General features: G+C 38.0%; 2 protein-coding genes across 2 annotated transcripts in view; one reads left to right on the top strand and one right to left on the bottom strand.

Annotated features, from left to right (window-relative positions):
- Positions 1-10: 10 nt before the first annotated feature.
- On the top strand, positions 11-1721 carry LOC128859988 (peptidyl-prolyl cis-trans isomerase D). The gene is made up of 6 exons (XM_054097181.1): positions 11-218; positions 279-523; positions 591-779; positions 833-961; positions 1017-1295; positions 1371-1721. Exons 1-6 carry the CDS (start codon positions 143-145, stop codon positions 1587-1589), a joined length of 1137 nt encoding a protein of 378 aa, XP_053953156.1. The 5' UTR covers positions 11-142; the 3' UTR covers positions 1590-1721.
- A 5175-nt stretch (positions 1722-6896) lies between these two features.
- The window catches only part of LOC128861891 (protein furry-like), a 48623-nt gene continuing 36061 nt past the window's right edge, over positions 6897-19458 (bottom strand). The window contains exons 16-21 of the mRNA XM_054100268.1: positions 18683-19189; positions 17966-18592; positions 11496-12458; positions 11182-11427; positions 10748-11114; positions 6897-7586 (exon numbers count right to left, since the gene is read on the bottom strand). Coding sequence (XP_053956243.1) covers positions 7390-7586; positions 10748-11114; positions 11182-11427; positions 11496-12458; positions 17966-18592; positions 18683-19189 — 2907 coding nt within the window. The 3' untranslated portion in view covers positions 6897-7389. The remainder of the gene's footprint in view (positions 7587-10747; positions 11115-11181; positions 11428-11495; positions 12459-17965; positions 18593-18682; positions 19190-19458) is intronic.

Raw genomic sequence — 19458 nt, forward strand, 5'->3', positions numbered from 1 at the left:
AAAACGATGAACCAATGAAGAACTTGATATCGTCTGGTGTATATCAAATTATCGATTTCAGATATATCGATGAATTTGCAGTACTTCTTTTGTTTTTGGCTTGTTATTTCATCGATAAGCTGTATTTTTGTTATTCTAAAACATGAACAAATTGTTGCAGCCGGTTTGTGAAACCAACCCATTAGTTTTCTTTGATATTACAATAGGAAATGAGTTTGGTAAATTTAATTTCCCACCCTAGTAAGATAAAATATTTCAAAATCGTAATTTATCAATAGCTGGACGGATGGTTATTGAGCTCCGGAAAGATGTAGTGCCTAAGTCAGCAGAGAATATCCGTGCGCTCTGCACAGGAGAAAAAGGCAACGGTAAATTAGGCAAGCAGCTGCATTACAAAGGAATACGCTTCCATAAAGTCACTCGAGTGTATGTGGCGCAAAGTGGAGATGTAGTCAACAAGGACGGCACCAGCGGAGAGAGCATCTATGGGCCAATTTTCGAGGATGAAAACTTCACACTATTAGTGAGTCGAAATTTATTGACGTACTACAATTTTATCTTTATTTACTAGGATTTTTACATATTTACAGCATGAAGAAGGTGCTATTAGTATGGCTAATTATGGTGAGCCAAACACAAACAACTCGCAGTTCTTCATTGTCGCAGTGTCATGTAATAACCTTGATGGTACAAATGTGGTTGTCGGTAAAGTGTTGCGTGGTTTGGCTATCATCTCTGATATGGAGCTAGTTTCAAATGAAGATGGTGTACCGGAAGAGGTGAATTTGCCAAGATGAATTACTTCGTGAAGTTATGCATTCATATTTTGCAGGATATAATAATTACAGACTGTGGAGAAATACATGCCGGAGAAGATTGGGGTTTTCTGGATAATGATGAGACTGATGATAAACTACCGCCTTACCCCCGAGATTGGGATAAAAAATTTACTCCATATACAGTAATTATTACGGATTAGCGCAATACAAAGTTATTTTTAGTTATTCCATATATAGGGCGACGAAATGATAGCCTTGCTAACTGGTATACGTAGTGCAGGTAATCATTTTTTCACTCAACAACGGTATTATGAAGCGCGTCGAAAGTATCGAAAAGCAAATCGCTATTACAATATACTGCGTACACGCTTTGAGAAAGAGGAGTTCGAGTATCTTATCGGCACTATTGAGGATCTAAAGAAAATAGATGCTTTTTCAGTTATTAATCAAATTAATTTAGCAGCTGTTGAGCTAAAGTTGGAAAAATACGATAACGCAAAAACGGCATGCAACGAGGTTGGTACCAAGTTACAATATTTGTTATTTGTTATAAAACTAAAGCTCCAATTTAACACTATGAATTTACTCTAGGCTTTAAGTTTTGATGAAGGGTGTTGCAAGGCTTATTATCGCCGTGGTCAAGCAAGCATAGCTCTAAAAGATTATGAAAATGCCATTGCTGATTTAAATCGAGCGAATGAAATAATGCCAGGGAATAAAAGTGTGCTGAGCGAATTAAGCCGAGCTAAAAAATTACTTGCAAACTACAACCGCACACAAAAGGAAGCGATGAAAAATCTCTTTAAATAACCGATAGGACCTCAACAACAAATTCGGTTAGAATGATATTTAATAATTAATAAGTTTAATATAATCCTTAATTGTTTACATATACAAAATATTTTTAATATGAATTTGTACAAATTTGCTGTTAAAAAATAATATTTGCATCAATTTTATTTGCTAATGTACATAGGTAAGTCTCGAACGTCTTCTACATTTATGTACATTTTCAAAGCAATTTTGTACTTCAAACATAGGAAGTGGTGCTATTAAAAAAAAATAAAAAAAAATTGAGATTTTCGTTTATGAGTGAGCAAAGTCGGTGGAGAAACAAAGGTGATTTTAACTTTGAAAATAATTCTCTCTAAGAACAGAGCTGCTACAATTTTTTTTTTTTTATTTGGCTAATAGCATATACGAATATTATGGTCGGAAAGTACAAACCGTCAGAAATTTATTTCGAAGTTTTCAACGTAACAAAAGTAGAGCAGTAGCTTCAAAACACAGCGAACAAAATTTAGGTGTTGTTTCGGGTTTTCCCCGACCAAGGGCTGGCGCCCCAGTAAACTAGCCCTGTCTAGTGTACCGTATCCCACCCCCAATCTTTCGTAAAATTGAGGTGTAGTAAAGACTGGTGCGGCGTTGAATTAAAAAAAAATCGGCTTAGATTATAATTTTAGTCACATAAAACAAATATCAAGCCTTGAAAATTGTTGAAAGTAAACTATGTTATGGATACGTACCTTTTCATTTGCTTCTCGAGTTGTCGGAAAATAGTTCTTTTTTTTTTGGTTTGAGGAGTATTATTTATTTGATCGCATTTTCGGAAAAAATTAAAGTTGGTTTATATTATTTACTTAGCGGATCGTAGCTACCTCAAAATTAAATTATCGAGATTGATTTGGTATAATGCAAAAACTACAACTCGTATGCTTTTATGTTGCTTCTAACTAAAATATTTCACTCATTGATGATGATGAAATGCTTCCATTACTATTCAGTTTTATGTAATAATATTTATGTATGCTTGTAAAGGGTAGCTGAAATCTACATACATTTATTTTTAAAATAAAATACTTGAATAAAAATCTGTGTTTAGAAAGATCAAGCATTACCATAATTTGTGAAATGCATCTTCTTAATGTATTTATCTTCGGAAGACACACCTATTTTTTTACGTTTACGACCCTGGGGGTGAAACTTACCCAATTCATAAAATTGTTTCCACAAATACCGTTAAGTTTTTAATTTACACTTTTAAGTATTTAGATAAAATAAATTTGAAATGAATTGTTTAATTTAATTTCCTCAAAGATTTCAGATAATATAATAATATGCTTGAATTGTATTTACATAAAAATTTTTAATCAGAAATAGGCTTTGCGTTCTAAATAAAAAAAAAAAAAATACATCGAAAAACTATGTAAACTAAAGATTAAGGAATACGAAAAAAGGCAAATTCATAAAAAATAGTTAGTTGCATTATATGGTTTATAGAGTAGTATGAACTATATTTTTATATACAATACAATCAGTTAAATAAATAGTCAAAACTTATTAATATGTGATGTACACTTTCTTTTGACACTGACAGTATGCGCGTATATATAATATAATATATTTAACTTAGTTTTGTCAAAGGTGAATTCTTATCCTTTTTATTTCCATTTCCATAAAGAGTGATTTTCTTTTAAACGATTTTCCAATAACAGGTGTTATTTTGAATAGCCCGCTTTTTCGGTAGATGCCACTTTTGAAGCTGTCATTTTTTGATATTTGACAAGTAGAAACTACGCCATTAATAAAAATGGAAATTATTAAAATTCACTATAAAAATGGTGAACATTTGGCAGAGACGGTTCGTAAAACTCGAACATTTTTGGGTCATAGTGAAGCACCTTGTCGGACCGCAATACAGAAATTGGTGGAAAAACTCGAGCTGTTGGGACAAGCTAGTGATGTGAAGAATAAAACCCGTGCACGTCGCTGAAGAACAGCCGAAAATATTGCTGTTGTAGCCGAAAGTGTTGAAGAAAACCAAGGTTTGCCCAATCGTCGTCATCCTTTGGAATTAGGCATTCCACAAACGTCATTAAATCGTATTTTGCATAAAGATTTGGGTCTTAAGGCTTATAAAGTCCAGTTAACACAAGAACTCAAGCCGACCGATCATCAACAACGTCGTACCTTTGCCGATTGGGTCGTTGAAATGCATGAAAATGATCCGGAATTCTTCCATAAAAAAATCATCTTGAGTGATGAGGCCTACTTCCACCTCGGTGGCTTCGTCAACAAGCTAAATTGTCGGATCTGGGGCTCAGACAAGCCAAGAGTTATTGTTGAAAAGCCTCTCTATCTTCAACGTGTGACTGCTTGATGCTTACTTTGGTGGTTACTTTTTCGAAAATGAAGCTGGAGCAACAGTTAGGGGGAATGGATTGCGCTATGGAGAGATGATTAACGATTTTTTACGGCCTGTATTGGATGGTATTGATTTGGACAACGTTTATTTTCTACAAGACGCCGCTACGTGCCGCACAAGCAACGAAGACATTGATCTGTTACGGAAATAACACCTCTTATTGAAAAACCCTTTAGAGCAATAATGGCAATGCAGTCTTTAAGTAGGCCTCTAAAAGAAAGCGAGGTGGGAAATTTTTGAGGACTTACTGCATGAATTCGAAGGGTAAAACCGGCGTCACTGAAATACCGCTGACGGTATATTTCCATATGTTAGAAATAAACAAATTGCAACCCATCAAATATTTGTGGGGTGACTCACACCCCAGTATGTCTTCCGAAAGTTAATGGGCGGCTTGATTCACCTAAAAGGTCTTTGTCGATTCAGTCTGTACATACAATGTGCTTTTTAGCCTGACTGTTTTAGGAGCCACCAAATCTCTTGGTGCTCCTTGGCTTGACCTATTAAAATTATTAGAAATTTCAAGAACTTGAAGATGTGGGCTAGGGAAAATTGAAAAGATCGAAATCTACGGAACAGAGAACTGTAATTGAATAATCGGCTCTTTCGTGAGCTTAATTTTTTTTTTTGCTTTAGTAAAGAGCTGACCAGCTCTTTTGTTCTACGGTATGGCCATCCGTGCTCTAGTACTCTTCCAACACCATCACTTTCGAATCCAATTCATACGTTTCCACAACAGTCGGTTCTACGTTACGGAAACGACCCGGACTTATATCGGGCCAAGGACTGTCATTCCAGCAGCATTCCCCGTATGTAAGTATGGGGAATGTTTATGATACAACAACAACTCTAATTCATAGCCGACCAAGAACTGTCATTTTATCAACATTCCCCAAAAACCATGGTTTATGCTATAAAAATTCGATCAGTTTATGTTTGTCAATCTGATACCGGAATAGAAAATATCTCTTTTAACAGGTCACGCATATTTAAAGGTTTCCAACTCTCATTTAATAATGTACTCGGGGGGCCTTTAAGCCTTAACAATGACACAACTCCTGGAGAAGATGTTTTCTTTCCCATATTATTAAAAAACTGTGCACATCGTTAGAACAACCATTAACAATTCTCTTTAATTAACATAATTGGAAACAACTTTTATCATACTGATACATAAGTCTGGAAGTAAGTCGGATGGCCGAAATTATCGCCCTATCTGCAAAATCTCTAGTACACTAAACTCTTTGAAAAACTAGTTCATGATTTGATTTTCTTCCCAATTTAAGATCTCATATCGCCTTATCAGCATGGCTTTGTTAAGGGTAGAGTTTAGGTTTATTCGCAAATTTTGTCTTAAAACAATTTGAAACTGGCCAACAATGAGATGTCATATTTATTCACCGATTTTTTGAAAGCGTTCAATAGAGTCAGCCATAGTATTCTACTTAAAAACCTGGGTTTACTTGGTATTCATCCTAGCTTACTTAAGTGGTTTGCATCTTATCTCACAGATAGGAATCAATTCGTTCGTATAAATACAAAATTCGTAGCAATATAAAATCTGATGCCATCAAAGTTACCTCAGGTGTACCTCAAGGTAGCCATCTCGGGCTACTAAGTGTTCTTAATATTTGTTAATGATATTCTAGACGTTTTTGTGACGTCGCGTTGTCTAATGTGTGCAGATGACCTGAAAATTTAAAGTCGTTCAGAAGACGTAACTGACTGGAAGACTTCAAAAGGCCTTAACAAGGTCGGGAGCATGGTGTGATGATAACTCTTAACCTCTTAATGCTGGTAAATACCAGCTCTTGTCTTTCAGTAGCCGCAAACTTGCGATTATTTTGATTACAAGGTGGGCACCACCACGCTCACACAAATTTATGGAAAGAAAGACTTGAGGGTCATATTTACATCGAAATTGTCGCTTTCTAAACATATAGACTTTCGAATTGCCAAGTCTAGAACAATGTTTGGCTTTGTAATAGCAAGTTTCAGGATATTTCTACGCTGATTTTCTTCTCTTCTTAGATCAAACCTCGAATGTTGCAGCATTATCTGGCATCCATTCTATATGGATTATCTTTAAGAATTGAGAAGGTTCAGAAATGTTTCACTAGATTTGCGATACATTCCCTTCGTTGGCCTTGTAATTTGCCTGCATATAAAAGTAAATGCCTTGTGTTAGCATTGCGAACTTGAGAAATGCGAAGAAAAATGTCTTCGGTAATGTTTATAAAGGACATAGCCATGGGTCATATCAAATGCCCCCTCATACTGTGATTAATGTATCTCTCCGTATTGTTTACCATATATTATATAATATTTAAGCTTTAGTATTAGTAATCTATTTGATTTGTACTTTAATTGATGAAAAGTGAATAAATAAATAACAAAACAAAAAAGAATCACATATCATGACTCTGAAAGACGGACGAAGCTGTCGCGCGCCGATGATGAGCTGAGTGGTCTTTCAATTTAAATTAAAAATTCTTGCTGCCTGTAACATTTTATTTTTGTTATTGATACTTATACCAGTACTAGTCAAAATGACAAATTTCTATGTGATGAAAATGCATTGGGGAAGCTCAACAATTAATAGTACTGCAACATTTTTTCGGGACAAAATATGTGAATGCGGGAAGGCATGATTCTGATGCAGGTCGGGTGTTGAATTCGAAAAAAAATCGAAGCCTAATTCCAACTACAACGAGACGCAAAATGGGAAGATCTAATGCTGCAGGCCGTTTGCAATCGGTTGGACCAAAAAATTCGCAGAAAATCCTAATTGGTGAAAGCAATCTAGGTAAGTTTTACGTGGACCATATTGTCTGTATAAGATACCAATAAAGTTTTTACACAATAAATTTCATTAAATTTGAATAATGAAAGAAATATATTAATTTTTGTGGTGATTTTATTCGACGTAATAACAGCAATCAAAATAAATAAAATCTGCTATTTAGGAGTATTTGCACACAATTTTCAATCAATTAGTTTTTAAGTCAAAATATTTAATTAGAAACTTGAATCGATTGCGAAATTTAAAAAACTCATCACATAATATCTGAACGGATTAAATGGATTCCACATTTATATGAAAATAAAATACTAACACATAAATATAACATAATTTCTCTTTCTAACAAAAACATTTCTTCAACTAAACTACTGCTATTAGATAAGAAATAACTAAAATAAACCACTTGTATTCACTTGTGCAAACTTTTTTATCGCTTAAAATCTGTCTGATTGATACTCGTATATGTATATCAATCAGGGATGTCACATCTCTTTGCTCTTTAGTAGTTGTCTTATTTAAATATATTTAATTAATTTCGTTCGAAATTTTATGTTAAAATGTAGTACTAAATGGAAAATTTTGACAATGTGAAAAGGAGGTTCTCAAAGATTTGTTACTGCATCGCTGCTTTCCCCTCTGGCCGCCGCAAGGGCCGCTGCAGCAGCGGCTGAACTGCCGGAGTAGCTTTTCATATTGATTTCCATGGTCGTGAGTGCACTGGATACATGGTACAAGTTCTCCGATAGTATTGCGTACACCTCGAATAGCTCCGAATCAGATTTTGAAACGATAAAAGCCTCTGAAAAAATAGAATACTTAGTTATGTAGCAATCTAAGGTAAACGCTGAGAAATTTCAGAGTAAAGAAATAAAGTCAATTTTATAAGCAAAGAAGTGTTGTAAGTTCGTACGAAGTCAATCTTCATATAATATAAGGCAAAGTAAAAAGTTTTGAACGCTTTTTGCTTCATTTCAATGGTGATGATGAAGTTATAATTATATTTATGTAAATTATTCCAAACATTTTTTTTGTCCAATCTTCATTTCCTGGGCAATGCAGTAAAAGCTCTCATCACGGTCAACTCGACAATTTTCATTATTTTTATAATATTTTTGATGGTTGGTCTACCAGAAGTGAATTGTTGGGATTACCGCTTTGCATTATATCCGATACTGTATTGGGTCAGTAAAGAGCGTCGGTAGAGTCCGGGTTCGAAACCCACTGTGGGTATGCGACACCAATTGATGAAAAGGTTTTTCTCACTCCGGCAGGCAATGGCAAACTTCCGAGTGTATTTCGGTGATGAAAAATCTTCTAAAAAACAAAAAACCATCTGCCGTTCGGAGGCAGCGTAAAATTGTAGGTTCCTCCATTTGTAGAACAGCAGGAAAACACACAGAACGGATTGAAGGAGGATCTTGGCCAAGCACCTAACAGACGAAGTACGCGCCAATTATATAATATGTGCCATATATACAGTGTACCTTCTGCTAACGGACACCTCTCATTAAGCGGAAACCTCCCATAAGCGGACACTTTTCCTATACGTACTATAAATCCTTAAGAATTTTTTTCACTTGTGCGGACAACTCATAACACGTTAACCCTCCGATAACATATTATTAATTTTTTTACACTTATCTCATAAGCGGTTACCTCCCATAAGCATACGAATTTTTCAGTTCCTTAGACGTCCGCTATATAATGCCACCTTTAAGTCGCCGTATAGGACAAATCGATGCAATGTATAAAGTTTGAAATGTAACTCTCTAGAAACATATAACAAAAAACATTCAGGACTTTTTACTTCACCTTCACTTCACTTCTATATTCGAAGAATGCTTTAAATGAAATGTAGCTGAGACAAAAATTTTATCTCCAGATCTTACGTATGCCCTGGACATCAACCACTAATATTTTTTCTTAAACTCTTACACCACTTTTATTCTTATAAGAACATCACCGCCATTTGGCATTCGTACAGGAAGTCACCGGGTCTGCCGGCACGTCGAGTGCATAGATCTGGGCTTGAAAAATATAGCAGTAATCTTGAAGAATGTAAGCTTTTTGAGATAATACGTCATATCCTATTTCAGTATTAATTTAGGCGCCGCCTGTGAATACTAGAGTATCCTCATTACTTAGAGCGATATCAGAAGCCCAGCCACGATAACAACTTAAAATATGTATATCGAATTCTTCGGGGTCGATTTTAGTCCTACAAGATTCAGAACGTAATTGTTTCAATGTTATGCTGGCTTATGTAGCAGCTGAGGCGAGAGTCTCTGAAGTTGGTGATTTTCTGTTTTCAAAACTTATCGATACCGGACCAATCCAGTGGCTTTAACATCCCAGTAGAATCTCATTACAGAGCATACAAATTCGCGCTGCATAGTTTTGGACTAGCCGGCCACATCGCCTTACGAGCTACGCCCAGCCAGGATCGTCTTGTGATTTGAAAGTTTTGCTATGGCTGCGTGCTCTACTTGTGATCGCGGTACCGCAAACTGACGTACGTATGAGATAATGGCACTACTGGCACGTACGTTTATGAACGTTTAGTTAGTCGCATCTCTTGGAAGAACACACACCAAGTTTCAGCCAAATCGCCCCATTTTTTTGTATTTGGCATTGGTTTAAATCGAGGAAGTCGAGTGATTTTCCTTTTATATCACTTTTTTCCATTCACAACAACGCATCAACAAACGCCTCAGCAGTTGTGATCGTTTCACATCCTCCGTATTCTCCAAACTTGGGCCTCTCGGATCCCTCGGACTACTATTTGTTCCCCAATTTGAAGAAATGGCTCGCAGACAGAAGATTTTATTCATTATTGCAGAAACGATTGTCTATTTTCCAGACTTGGGCATATTTTATTATTCGGAAGGGATCAACAAACTAGAACAGCGTTGGATGAAGTGTATAAATCTAAAAGGAGACTATGCCGAAGACAAAGGTTTACCGGAAGCAAATAAGTAGTTTTTATTTTTGCACGGGCTTTTGCTTGGAATAACTTGGTGTTTTGGTGTTATTTACAGTTAAAATTGGTATGTCATCCAGTTCCAGTTTAACCTTTTCACTTGGCCTATGTATAGGTGTATCTGACAAAAATGGTTGCGTAGAAATAGTGTAGAGATTTAAATTTAGATTTGGATTTATTTGAGATGTGCTCTTTGACTTCATGGTATTTTGTGCCCTCTACTCATCACAGTTTCTCATCCAGATACATTTCAGTTATTAAACTTACGATAGAGCTGGGTTGGACTGAGCGTATGTACCTATCTTTTGGCAGCGAATGGCCGAGATGTCTCAACATCCTCTGCGCTATAGCGTTGCATTCAAGGAGAAGGTGCATTGGAGCCCTCTGGGATTCGTCGCAGAGACGACAAGAATCAGTGGACCATATTTCAATCATGTGCAACTGGCTGCGCAGTCTGCAATGGCCTGTGAGAATTCTAGCTTATCCATCGGGAGAAATATGAGTTTTTAAACCGCTTTTTGTTGTTAGAATATCAATTCGCTCATTCCTGAAGTCCCTGTCTAAGTTAATCTCTAAACATAGAAGAAGAATGTAAGAAAAATCCGAGAGAAAGCTCTGAGTGGTAGCGCTTAACTTTTAGGTGGGCAGATTTTTGCTTGGGTTAACGGTTCCGCAGACGAACGGAGGCTAAAGTTAGTTTATATGGGAAGCAACAAACATGCCTGCTATACGGTTGCATTCATATTTAGTTCATGTGAACAAGTGTCTGAAAAGCTTTACTGGACTCACTTTTTCAAATAAAAAAATTGCCACTCTTATTTGAGAAAATTGTTGCAGTTTCATCGATTACATTACTATCATATTAGGCTATTAGCAACAACCATTAAAGGAACAAAGCAAGATTTTTGACAGGTGTCAATACCTCATGAAGACAGTCAACTTTGTGTCATTTAGGCGCATTTAATAAAATTTGTACATACCCGTACGATCCTTCATTATGCTTTGGGCATATGCATTCAGTATGATGGACATTTCATCGAACTTCAAACGGTTATCCAAATTACTGTAGCTAAATATGGTCAAATTGGGATTGGATGCAGTCATTTGGGAGATGCGTTTATATTGGCGCACGTGCGTTATAGCTACAGACCATTTTTGCGACTCGATAAGTTCTTGTAGCGTAACTTCGAATTCCTCGCTTGTCATGGGTATACCTGGTGAGGGGGTGGGTGTGTGTTCGCCTTCGGTGGATGTCGACGCCGCCTCGAAGCACTCGAGCTCAGCTTCACTGACGCTGCGTACCAAAGCATCGCGCACCAATGCGTATAAATCGGATATGTCATGCATCTGTAATGAAGAGCATTTACATCAAAGGGTGTCACAATATGAGCTAAAAATACTAAATGTAACTTACGTTTTCGTTGATTCTAAAATGATTTACAACATTCGAGGATATCTTGTGATTCGACTCGATGAGTAGCAAAAGTTGAAACATTAATTTATACAAAGCGCGACCCAAATCTAATACCACTTCAGAGGAGGCTGGATCGAAAGTCATGTAACCAATGTTGGTGCTCGTCGCCAACTCCATACTAGACGCCGCCACGTCTGCTTCATTGAAGAGCGACAATTTGCAAGATGTTTTCACCGCATCGAGACACTATAAGTAAATGTAAAATGCTTCAATTACAATACATACTTCATCTCATAACCTACGCTACCACTCACCTCCAGTACTTGATCCTTTCGGTCGAAGAAAGTCTCCAAGTGCTCCTGCACTTCCAACACATTGAAACGCAATGTTTCGAATAGGCGAGGAGTCGTGGTCTGCGTATCGCTACACCACACACGCGGTGGATCCGCACGCGAACTGAGCAAATCTGTGAACAGTGAAATGCGGTTGCCAAGTTGTGAGCCAATGCCGGTAAAGTATTTCTTTGCCTCCTTCGATATGCTGATCGTCTTGAAGGTCAACTCCTTTATAAGTCGATAAAGTTGCATTAGCAACTCCGATGTATGCGCCGAGGGTTGATTGATCAGCATCGATTGAAGTTGCTTGCGCCAGTTCTCCTCGGCTTCGTCACGTATGGGTGCGCCGAAACGTATAATGCCCGGCAAATGAGGAGATGCATTGCAAGGCGTTATGTCGCCCAAGTCACCGGCACTAGAGCCGCTCGTATCGCTGCGTGAAACAGAATTGCGACGACGACGTTCACGTAAACTTAGCGAAGTGGGCGGGCCCACATTGTATGCTGATTTTATAAAAGCTTGGCGATGATCTTCATCAATTGGCGACTCCGATTCGCCATCCTCATCAGATGAATCATCTGCAGTTTGACGACGTCGCTTGCTCAAAATTGGCGTCTTCTCACTAAAACTGTCCTCTAGCGCCGATGAGTGGCCACCCTTGATTGAACCACCGCCAATGCCACTGCCACAAGTCAAGCGTTCTTCATCGCCTTCGAATAATTGATGACGTCTTACGCCCCAATTGAAGTTGTCTGTCGATTCGCCGGCAATGCTGTCTTCGTATTCGAGAAAATCGAAATCTTTGAAGACGGTAAAGTCAGGCTGGCCGTCGTCCCGCCGTGACCCACTACTCAGATCACCTTGCGGGCCAGAGGTTTCTTCTGTAGAGGAAGCAGCGGACGATTGACGCTCCATTAGATCGGATGATTGGCTGAAAATCACCTGCACGAAGGAAATCGAGAGTAAGAGAAATTTTTTAAAACAAAGGAACAAGTGCCGTTAATTTTCAAAACAGATATATGCTCCAAAAACAATATCGAGTGCATATGCTTCAGTGTGTGTGGGTGTGTATTTTATAAACATCCGCTGCACAGTGAAAGCAATAGAAATCATTTCACAAAATATTTTAATTAAAGACAAAGTTATATGAAAAAAGAAAAATGTAAATGAGAAAAGAACGCTTACGCTTTGTCTGGTGGCAATGGATCCAGTTATGGTCGAAGTTGTCAAGGACTGCGGTTAGCAGTTGGCACGTAAAGTGTAAGCAAAGATTAAAACAACAAAAACATAAGCACTGAAATCAAATTCAAATTCCAGTTCAGTAAAAAATATTTCCCACACTAACCAAGCTCGAGCAATTTCGTTCCTGAGCGAAAGCAAATGCAAGCAATGCAATTAGGTCTATAAATGGGCGTACAATAAAACACATGTACACGGCAGTTATACATTTTCACATACCTATAAGGTACCTACATCGAAAAGCAATCACTTATATGCCAGAAAAATATATTTAGCGTTACAAGCCAACTATGAAGAGCAAGTTAACGAATCGATAGCGCAACATTTCTGGTTCTAAATTCACATTACTTTGGTTATATACAGGGTATGGTTGAAAAGTAATGAACCTTATTTTTTTTAAGCAGTTTTATTAAACCTTTTGGCTTATACAACTAATATTCTTCAAAATAGGACCCTTGAGCGTCAATACGCGTCCTGGTAGCGGTCCTTCCACTGCAGGAAACATTTTTTAAACTCATCCGCCGGAATCCCGTTCAATTCGGCTGTCACAGTTTTTTGAATCGCCTCGATGGAGTCGAAACGCCTCCCCTTCAGCTTTCTTTTCAGGCGCGGGAACAAGAAGAAGTCCGGAGGGGACAGATCTGGGCTGTAGGGAGGGTGGGGAAGGCCTTCCAGATCGCTGTTCGTCTTCGACGTCTTCCTGGCCTTCCTTGAACGACTTGTGCCACCGTTTTATCTGGGCACTGGACAGAGATTGGTCCCCGTAAGCCTCCTTGAGTAACCCAATGGTTTCGGTACTCGTTTTGTTTAGCTTTACGCAAAATTTGATCGAGTAACGTTGCTCCAACGACCGCTGCATTTTCGCCACTGCAAAATCCTAGCACACTTTTAAAACAGCTTTCACGCGCGGACTGCGCGGATGTTGACTGCACCGCTGTTGCCAGCGAACTGGGACCGGTTTCTAGTGGAAGGGGAAGGTCCAACGATCATTTTCCCCCAGCCGATTTGGTTGATCGCTTGGCAGACGCTCCGCGCGGTAAGGCTCACTACTTTTCAATCAAACCCTGTGTATACCTATATATAATTGGCGCGTACACCCTTTTTGGGTGTTTGGCCGAGCTCCTCCTCCTATTTGTGGTGTGCGTGTTGATGTTGCTCCACAAATGGAGGGGCCTACAGTTTCAAGCCGACTCCGAACGGTAGATATTTTTATGAGGAGCTTTTTCACCAATCCATTCGGCTACGGCGGCCGCCATTACTTTTCGATAAATAAATAAATGGGGTTTGGATATAAGCTCTATATTCTAAAAATCACCGTACTTTTATATGTAGATAGAAATAACTAAGGCACCAACTTCAGGAGTTTAGTTTTTGTTCAAAACACTAGTCTAGCATTACATTACTGTGAAATAAGTGGAATGAATAACCATATTCGACTTCTGCTTCTACATACAATTTTCTTCGATTGCCAAGGCGTGGTGCACCAGGAGTACCTTCCATCGGCCCAGATAGTCAATAAAGAATATTATTTATCCGTTTTGAAGTGTTTGGGAGATCCTGTATGTCGCAAACGGCCGTAAATGTGGGCAAACAAGTCTTGGATTTTGCATGATGATAACGCACCATCGCACCGAGTCAAAATTATGCTGGATTATTTGACCAAACACCAAGTAAATACCATCGTGCAAGCACCGTATTCACCTGGTATGGCCCCGTGCGACTTCTTTTTGTTTCCCAAGTTGAAGTTACCACTTCGTGCAAGGAGATTTCAGTCGATAGAGGAGATCAAAGAGAGGGCGACGAAGGAGCTGAAGGCCATGGGTGCATGGAGGACTGGGTGAAACGTTGGCACATATGTGTTGCTTCAGACGGGTCATATTTAGAAGGAGGTAAAATAAATTTGCCTGAAATTTAAGTCTGTTTTGTTTTATTTAAACATTCCAGGTACTTTCTGATCATAGGGTTTATACCATTTTTAGGAATGTCTTTTAGGTAGGTGGGCATAGTTTGGGATTGAATGACGCCAATTGATTCACTTTCCAAACACTAAATGCTGTTTCGAGACTATGTAGATAAATGTCGCGAAGTGCCAAATCAAATGAATTTTTTAGAAATTCACTCACAACTCTTGATCGGAAACGATCAATTTTTTGGTCGTAACACATGAGCTGAAAAGTCCCGTGCCCAACACATAGATGACACTACTTCTAGTGCATTCACCTCATTTTTAGTTAGTACTAACCTTAAAAAGACAGCTGTTGAAGTTTCATAATATTATATTCATTAGTTCGTGAGTTATTGTGTAAGAGTGACTTTTGCTGTTTTCAAAACAATGGATTCAAAAGAATTTCTTGTTTCAATTTTACACTGCTTCTTGATGGAAAAAATACCGTACAAGCAAAGCAATGAGTTGAAAACTATTATGGGAGTTTCGCTTTATCAGAAACGACAATAAAACGACGGTATGCTGACTTCAAATGTGGTGGTAGGGAAGCCGATGATGCACAACGCAGTGGACGTCCAAATGGGGCGTTAACAACAGAAAACATAAAAAAATCCACAAAATCGTTTTGAAAGACCAAGAAGTGAAGTTGCGTAAGTTAGCTGACATCGTAAATATATCAAAAGAACGTCTTGGCTTTATATTGCATGAGCATTTGACTATGAGAAAGCTCTGTGCAAAGTGGGTGCCGCCGCGTTGACTCACTATTGACGAAAAAACAACAACGCGCCGTGTCACAAGTCAAACAAAACAAAGGCAACACAGCATGAATCGAACTTCGAATTGCTCCCACATCCACCGTATTCACCAAATTGTGCTCGCCAGTAATTCGTTCGAATGAAGAGATTTTCGCTGAAACTGAGGAATATTTTGAGGCAAAGGATAAATCGTTCTACAAAAGTGGTATTGAATATTTAGATCGGTGCTGGAATGATTGCGTTTTTGGAATTGCGTTGCTAATTACAATACGTTGATGAATAAAGCAAATTTTGAACAAAAAAAAACATGTTTTCTTTGTTAGGCCCGGGACTTTTCAGCTCATGTGCTATGTTAGCTTGTGTAGCACAGACGATAAATTGAGTTCAAAAATACCTAGAAACTCGATCAAAATTCAATACCCAGTAATCTGAAGAATGCCATATTCCATTTCTAGACTTTTCATAGACGATTTGTTTTTATTCCGAATGAAATCATACACCTTTTCGTTGTTTTCTGATGATAATCAATTTTGAAGACGACTCGGTCTGTCGTAAGGGTTTCTCAACAGTTGCACCACTCGCAAAGTTGCGTATGGAATAAACAATAATCCCCTAATGTATACTGAATCATTTGGATCATCTCGGAAATACATTTAGCGAGTTGAACACAAAAGTCAACTGAAATTCATTGTTTGAATCTCATCACAAGTGAATCCGAATACGTTTGACAAGAAATATTCCTTTATCGGACGCCGTAGATGAGCGCACTGGTAAATGGCACATTGGCTAGTTGTCCAAAATGTTTCATCACAACAGATAAAGGCAAATCTAAGCCTAAGCCGGCGAGCTAGTTAATCGCTGTTATTGTGGCCATAAAGGCTAAGGAAACTCGCATGTAACGAATGCTTAATATTTTTTTTTTTATATTTCAATATACGATCTCTGAGCCACCTGAAACTTGCACTTGCGGCCGCCATAGCTGAACGCGTTGGCGAGCGACTACCATTCGCGAGTGCATAGGTTCGAATCTCCGTGCGTGAAACAGCAAAATGATAGAACAAGTTTTTTCTGATAGCGATCGACCCTCGGCAAGCAATAACAATGACGTTCGTAGACGGCGCAAAACTGTAGGTCCCTTCATTTTTGGAAAAATATTAAGACGTACATCACAAATAGGACGAGTTCGGCCTAATTCTCATTAAAAAGTGTTACATTTTTGAAGGATTTTTGAATTTTTTTTAATTTGCATAAAGTTTGAAAATTGAATTTTTTTTTTGTCAAATTCTGATTAAAAAGTGTGAAATTTTATGAAGATTTTTTAAATATTTTAATATTCACAAAGTGAGAATATTGCATTTTTTATTAACGTAGTGTAGTAAGCTGCCAAAAATTTGGGTCCCTAATCTAGTAAAATAAAATATTTTTTTGGAAAACATATTAATTATGCTTTTTCAAGAGGATAGAATTTTTATTTAACTATTTTTTTAGACTTGGGAATTGAAGCGGTTATTTCAATAGCCCGAACCTCGCCTACTGGATGATGCTAGTACGTGCTAACACTTGTACAGCATACCTGTGTTTACCCTCTATTCATTACAACAAGAACTCAAACCTATAATTCAAAGAGGAAAAGGTTGCACTGGTCACGAAAATCTTCCCAATACACATGAATAACCTGGTACTATAAGGACCTCAAAATCTGTTTTCCAATAATTCAACTTTTATGAGAATTATGTACTTAAATATTTTAGATATGGGTTCTATATCTGTAAATTGAATTTTCTTTAAAGCATTTTACAAAATAATATTTAAAATTAAAATTTAATATACATTACAAATATGGCATGTTAAGTGAGTAAACGAAAATCAAAAGCAACGACACAAAATTAAAACATACAAACAGAAACAAATGCCATAATAGGATTGTGGAACAACAAAAAAGCTAAGCGAAGTAAATACAAGTTTTTGTAAAGTTCATTTAAATTTAACAAAATGGTTTATACTCCTACCTTTGAGCAAATAGAGTTAATGAAATCATCCTGAAACACAATTTTGACATGGAGCAATAATTGTTTGTATATCACGAAACGAATTTAACATGGAAATAAAACGAGAAATGGTAAGCGGGTTTCGTAGGTTAATTATCAATGATGAATTAAATATTATATTTATGTGATGAAAAAGGAATAAGGAAGGCAAACTGTTTATATGTATGTATGAAAGAAGAAAGAGGAAAGTAGCATGCAGGTCAACGAAAGTAAAATAAATTTAAAATATTTCTAACATAGCGCAGTCCAAAAACAAATGGAAGCGCTAATTTATATTTACTAAATACTTATTAATACCCAATACTCCGTCTATTTCTTTTTTGCTGTCTGAGCTGAAAATTACATTAAGTAGCAACCGAGCAATAAGTTGCTGCATAAAAAGCAAATGGCACTTTTACGTTTTTGCGAAGCTGTCAATTTTAAACTATTGTGAGCCACTACACACCGCCAGTTCATACATACCGATGGTGACTTAGGTAGTCCTACACGTTGACCACAAGTGGTCAACAGATTCACAAGGCACTCGCGCACCCTGCCTTGAGACATCCACGGCCGTTTCCAACCGCTAAGTGAGGCCGAATCGGCTGGTGAGAGGCTTGCGCTGCGTCGTGGTGAATTCGGTGTGCCTACCACGCTGTTATTATGCTGCAAGTGCGCTCCGGTAGATGTTGTATTATAATTGTTGCTACCCGCTGCGCCTGCCATATTACTAGCATTGCGCTGCTGTGTGCCTACTGAACAAGCTACACCGCCACCAGTATTATTTAAAACTGTTGCACTACTGGCTGTTGTCACGGTGGTGTTCGTTGAGGCATTCGAAGAGTGTGTACCGCCTATTATGGTGGGATTATCATCTGTCTTTAAAAGAATTCGTCGCCCTATGAGAGGCGTTTGTGATACGTCGAATGTGAACTCCATCGTGCGACCAGCAAGTTCCTTTTTACAGAACATATCCGAATCCGGATATGTGCCATAGAAGGAGAACGATAAACCGGCGCTACAACCTTCACTTGGCGGCACTACTTGCAGCGAGGAGCTGCGTGTGACAATTAATTTCAGTATCTTCAATGCATCTTTCCAATTGGCGGTCTACAAAAAATCATTTAAAATTTTTAATTAATTAAATTTTTTTATTTTATATATTAATATTTGAATTATAAATCCTTTACTCTGACTTACATCCAAGTATTTGCCGATGGCGCGTAACAAATCGCTATTAATTGTTTGTGCTTGTGGCGCGGACAAATCAACATAGTGCAACATACAATGTATCACATTCAACACAGGCACCTGTATCTGTTGTGGGCCCTTCTCCAATACCTCAATCAAGAAGGCCAACATATGCAGGCCCATATGCGCGTATGTATCGTGCAAATATTTCACCACGCATTTTGTCCACTGAAATGATTCCTTGCAAAACGTCTTGCGGCTGTAGAGTGTCATCACAGTGCCGAGATTTTCTAATTTGGCACCAAGTTCCGATGAAACCTGCGCTATATTCTCTGCGCTACGTATGCAAATCTCATTGGCATCCTCGTAGTGCAACAACATATATGGCAGTAAAGAAATGACGTTCATTGGGAATGCACAGCTCTGTGTCGGATCACAAACAGGCAAGTTGAGCATCGGTGCGAACTGAGAAAGCAGGGTAATGGTGGGCTCGTATGTTGAAGTGTGTGTGCAACCCTGAAAAGGAAAAAATATGAAATGAGCAGTCGTATTTAAGAAATGAACAAATTAATGCTTCATATGGCATTTGAGTAAAATGTTTTGAGCGAGGTCGTTGACAACCAAAAATTGAGAGAGAAAAGCGACAGTACGGTTCATTTTAAGCTGGAGAAATGTTTGCCAAAATAAAGGGTTTTTCAATTGGCGCGGGTTGATTTTGGCGCTCTGTGGCAGCCATTTTGTTGTGGTGACATCTGTCAAATCTTTTGTTTATTATTCAGTTGCGC

Source organism: Anastrepha ludens, chromosome 4 (assembly GCF_028408465.1).
Source record: "Anastrepha ludens isolate Willacy chromosome 4, idAnaLude1.1, whole genome shotgun sequence".
Taxonomy (NCBI): Eukaryota; Metazoa; Arthropoda; class Insecta; order Diptera; family Tephritidae; genus Anastrepha; species Anastrepha ludens.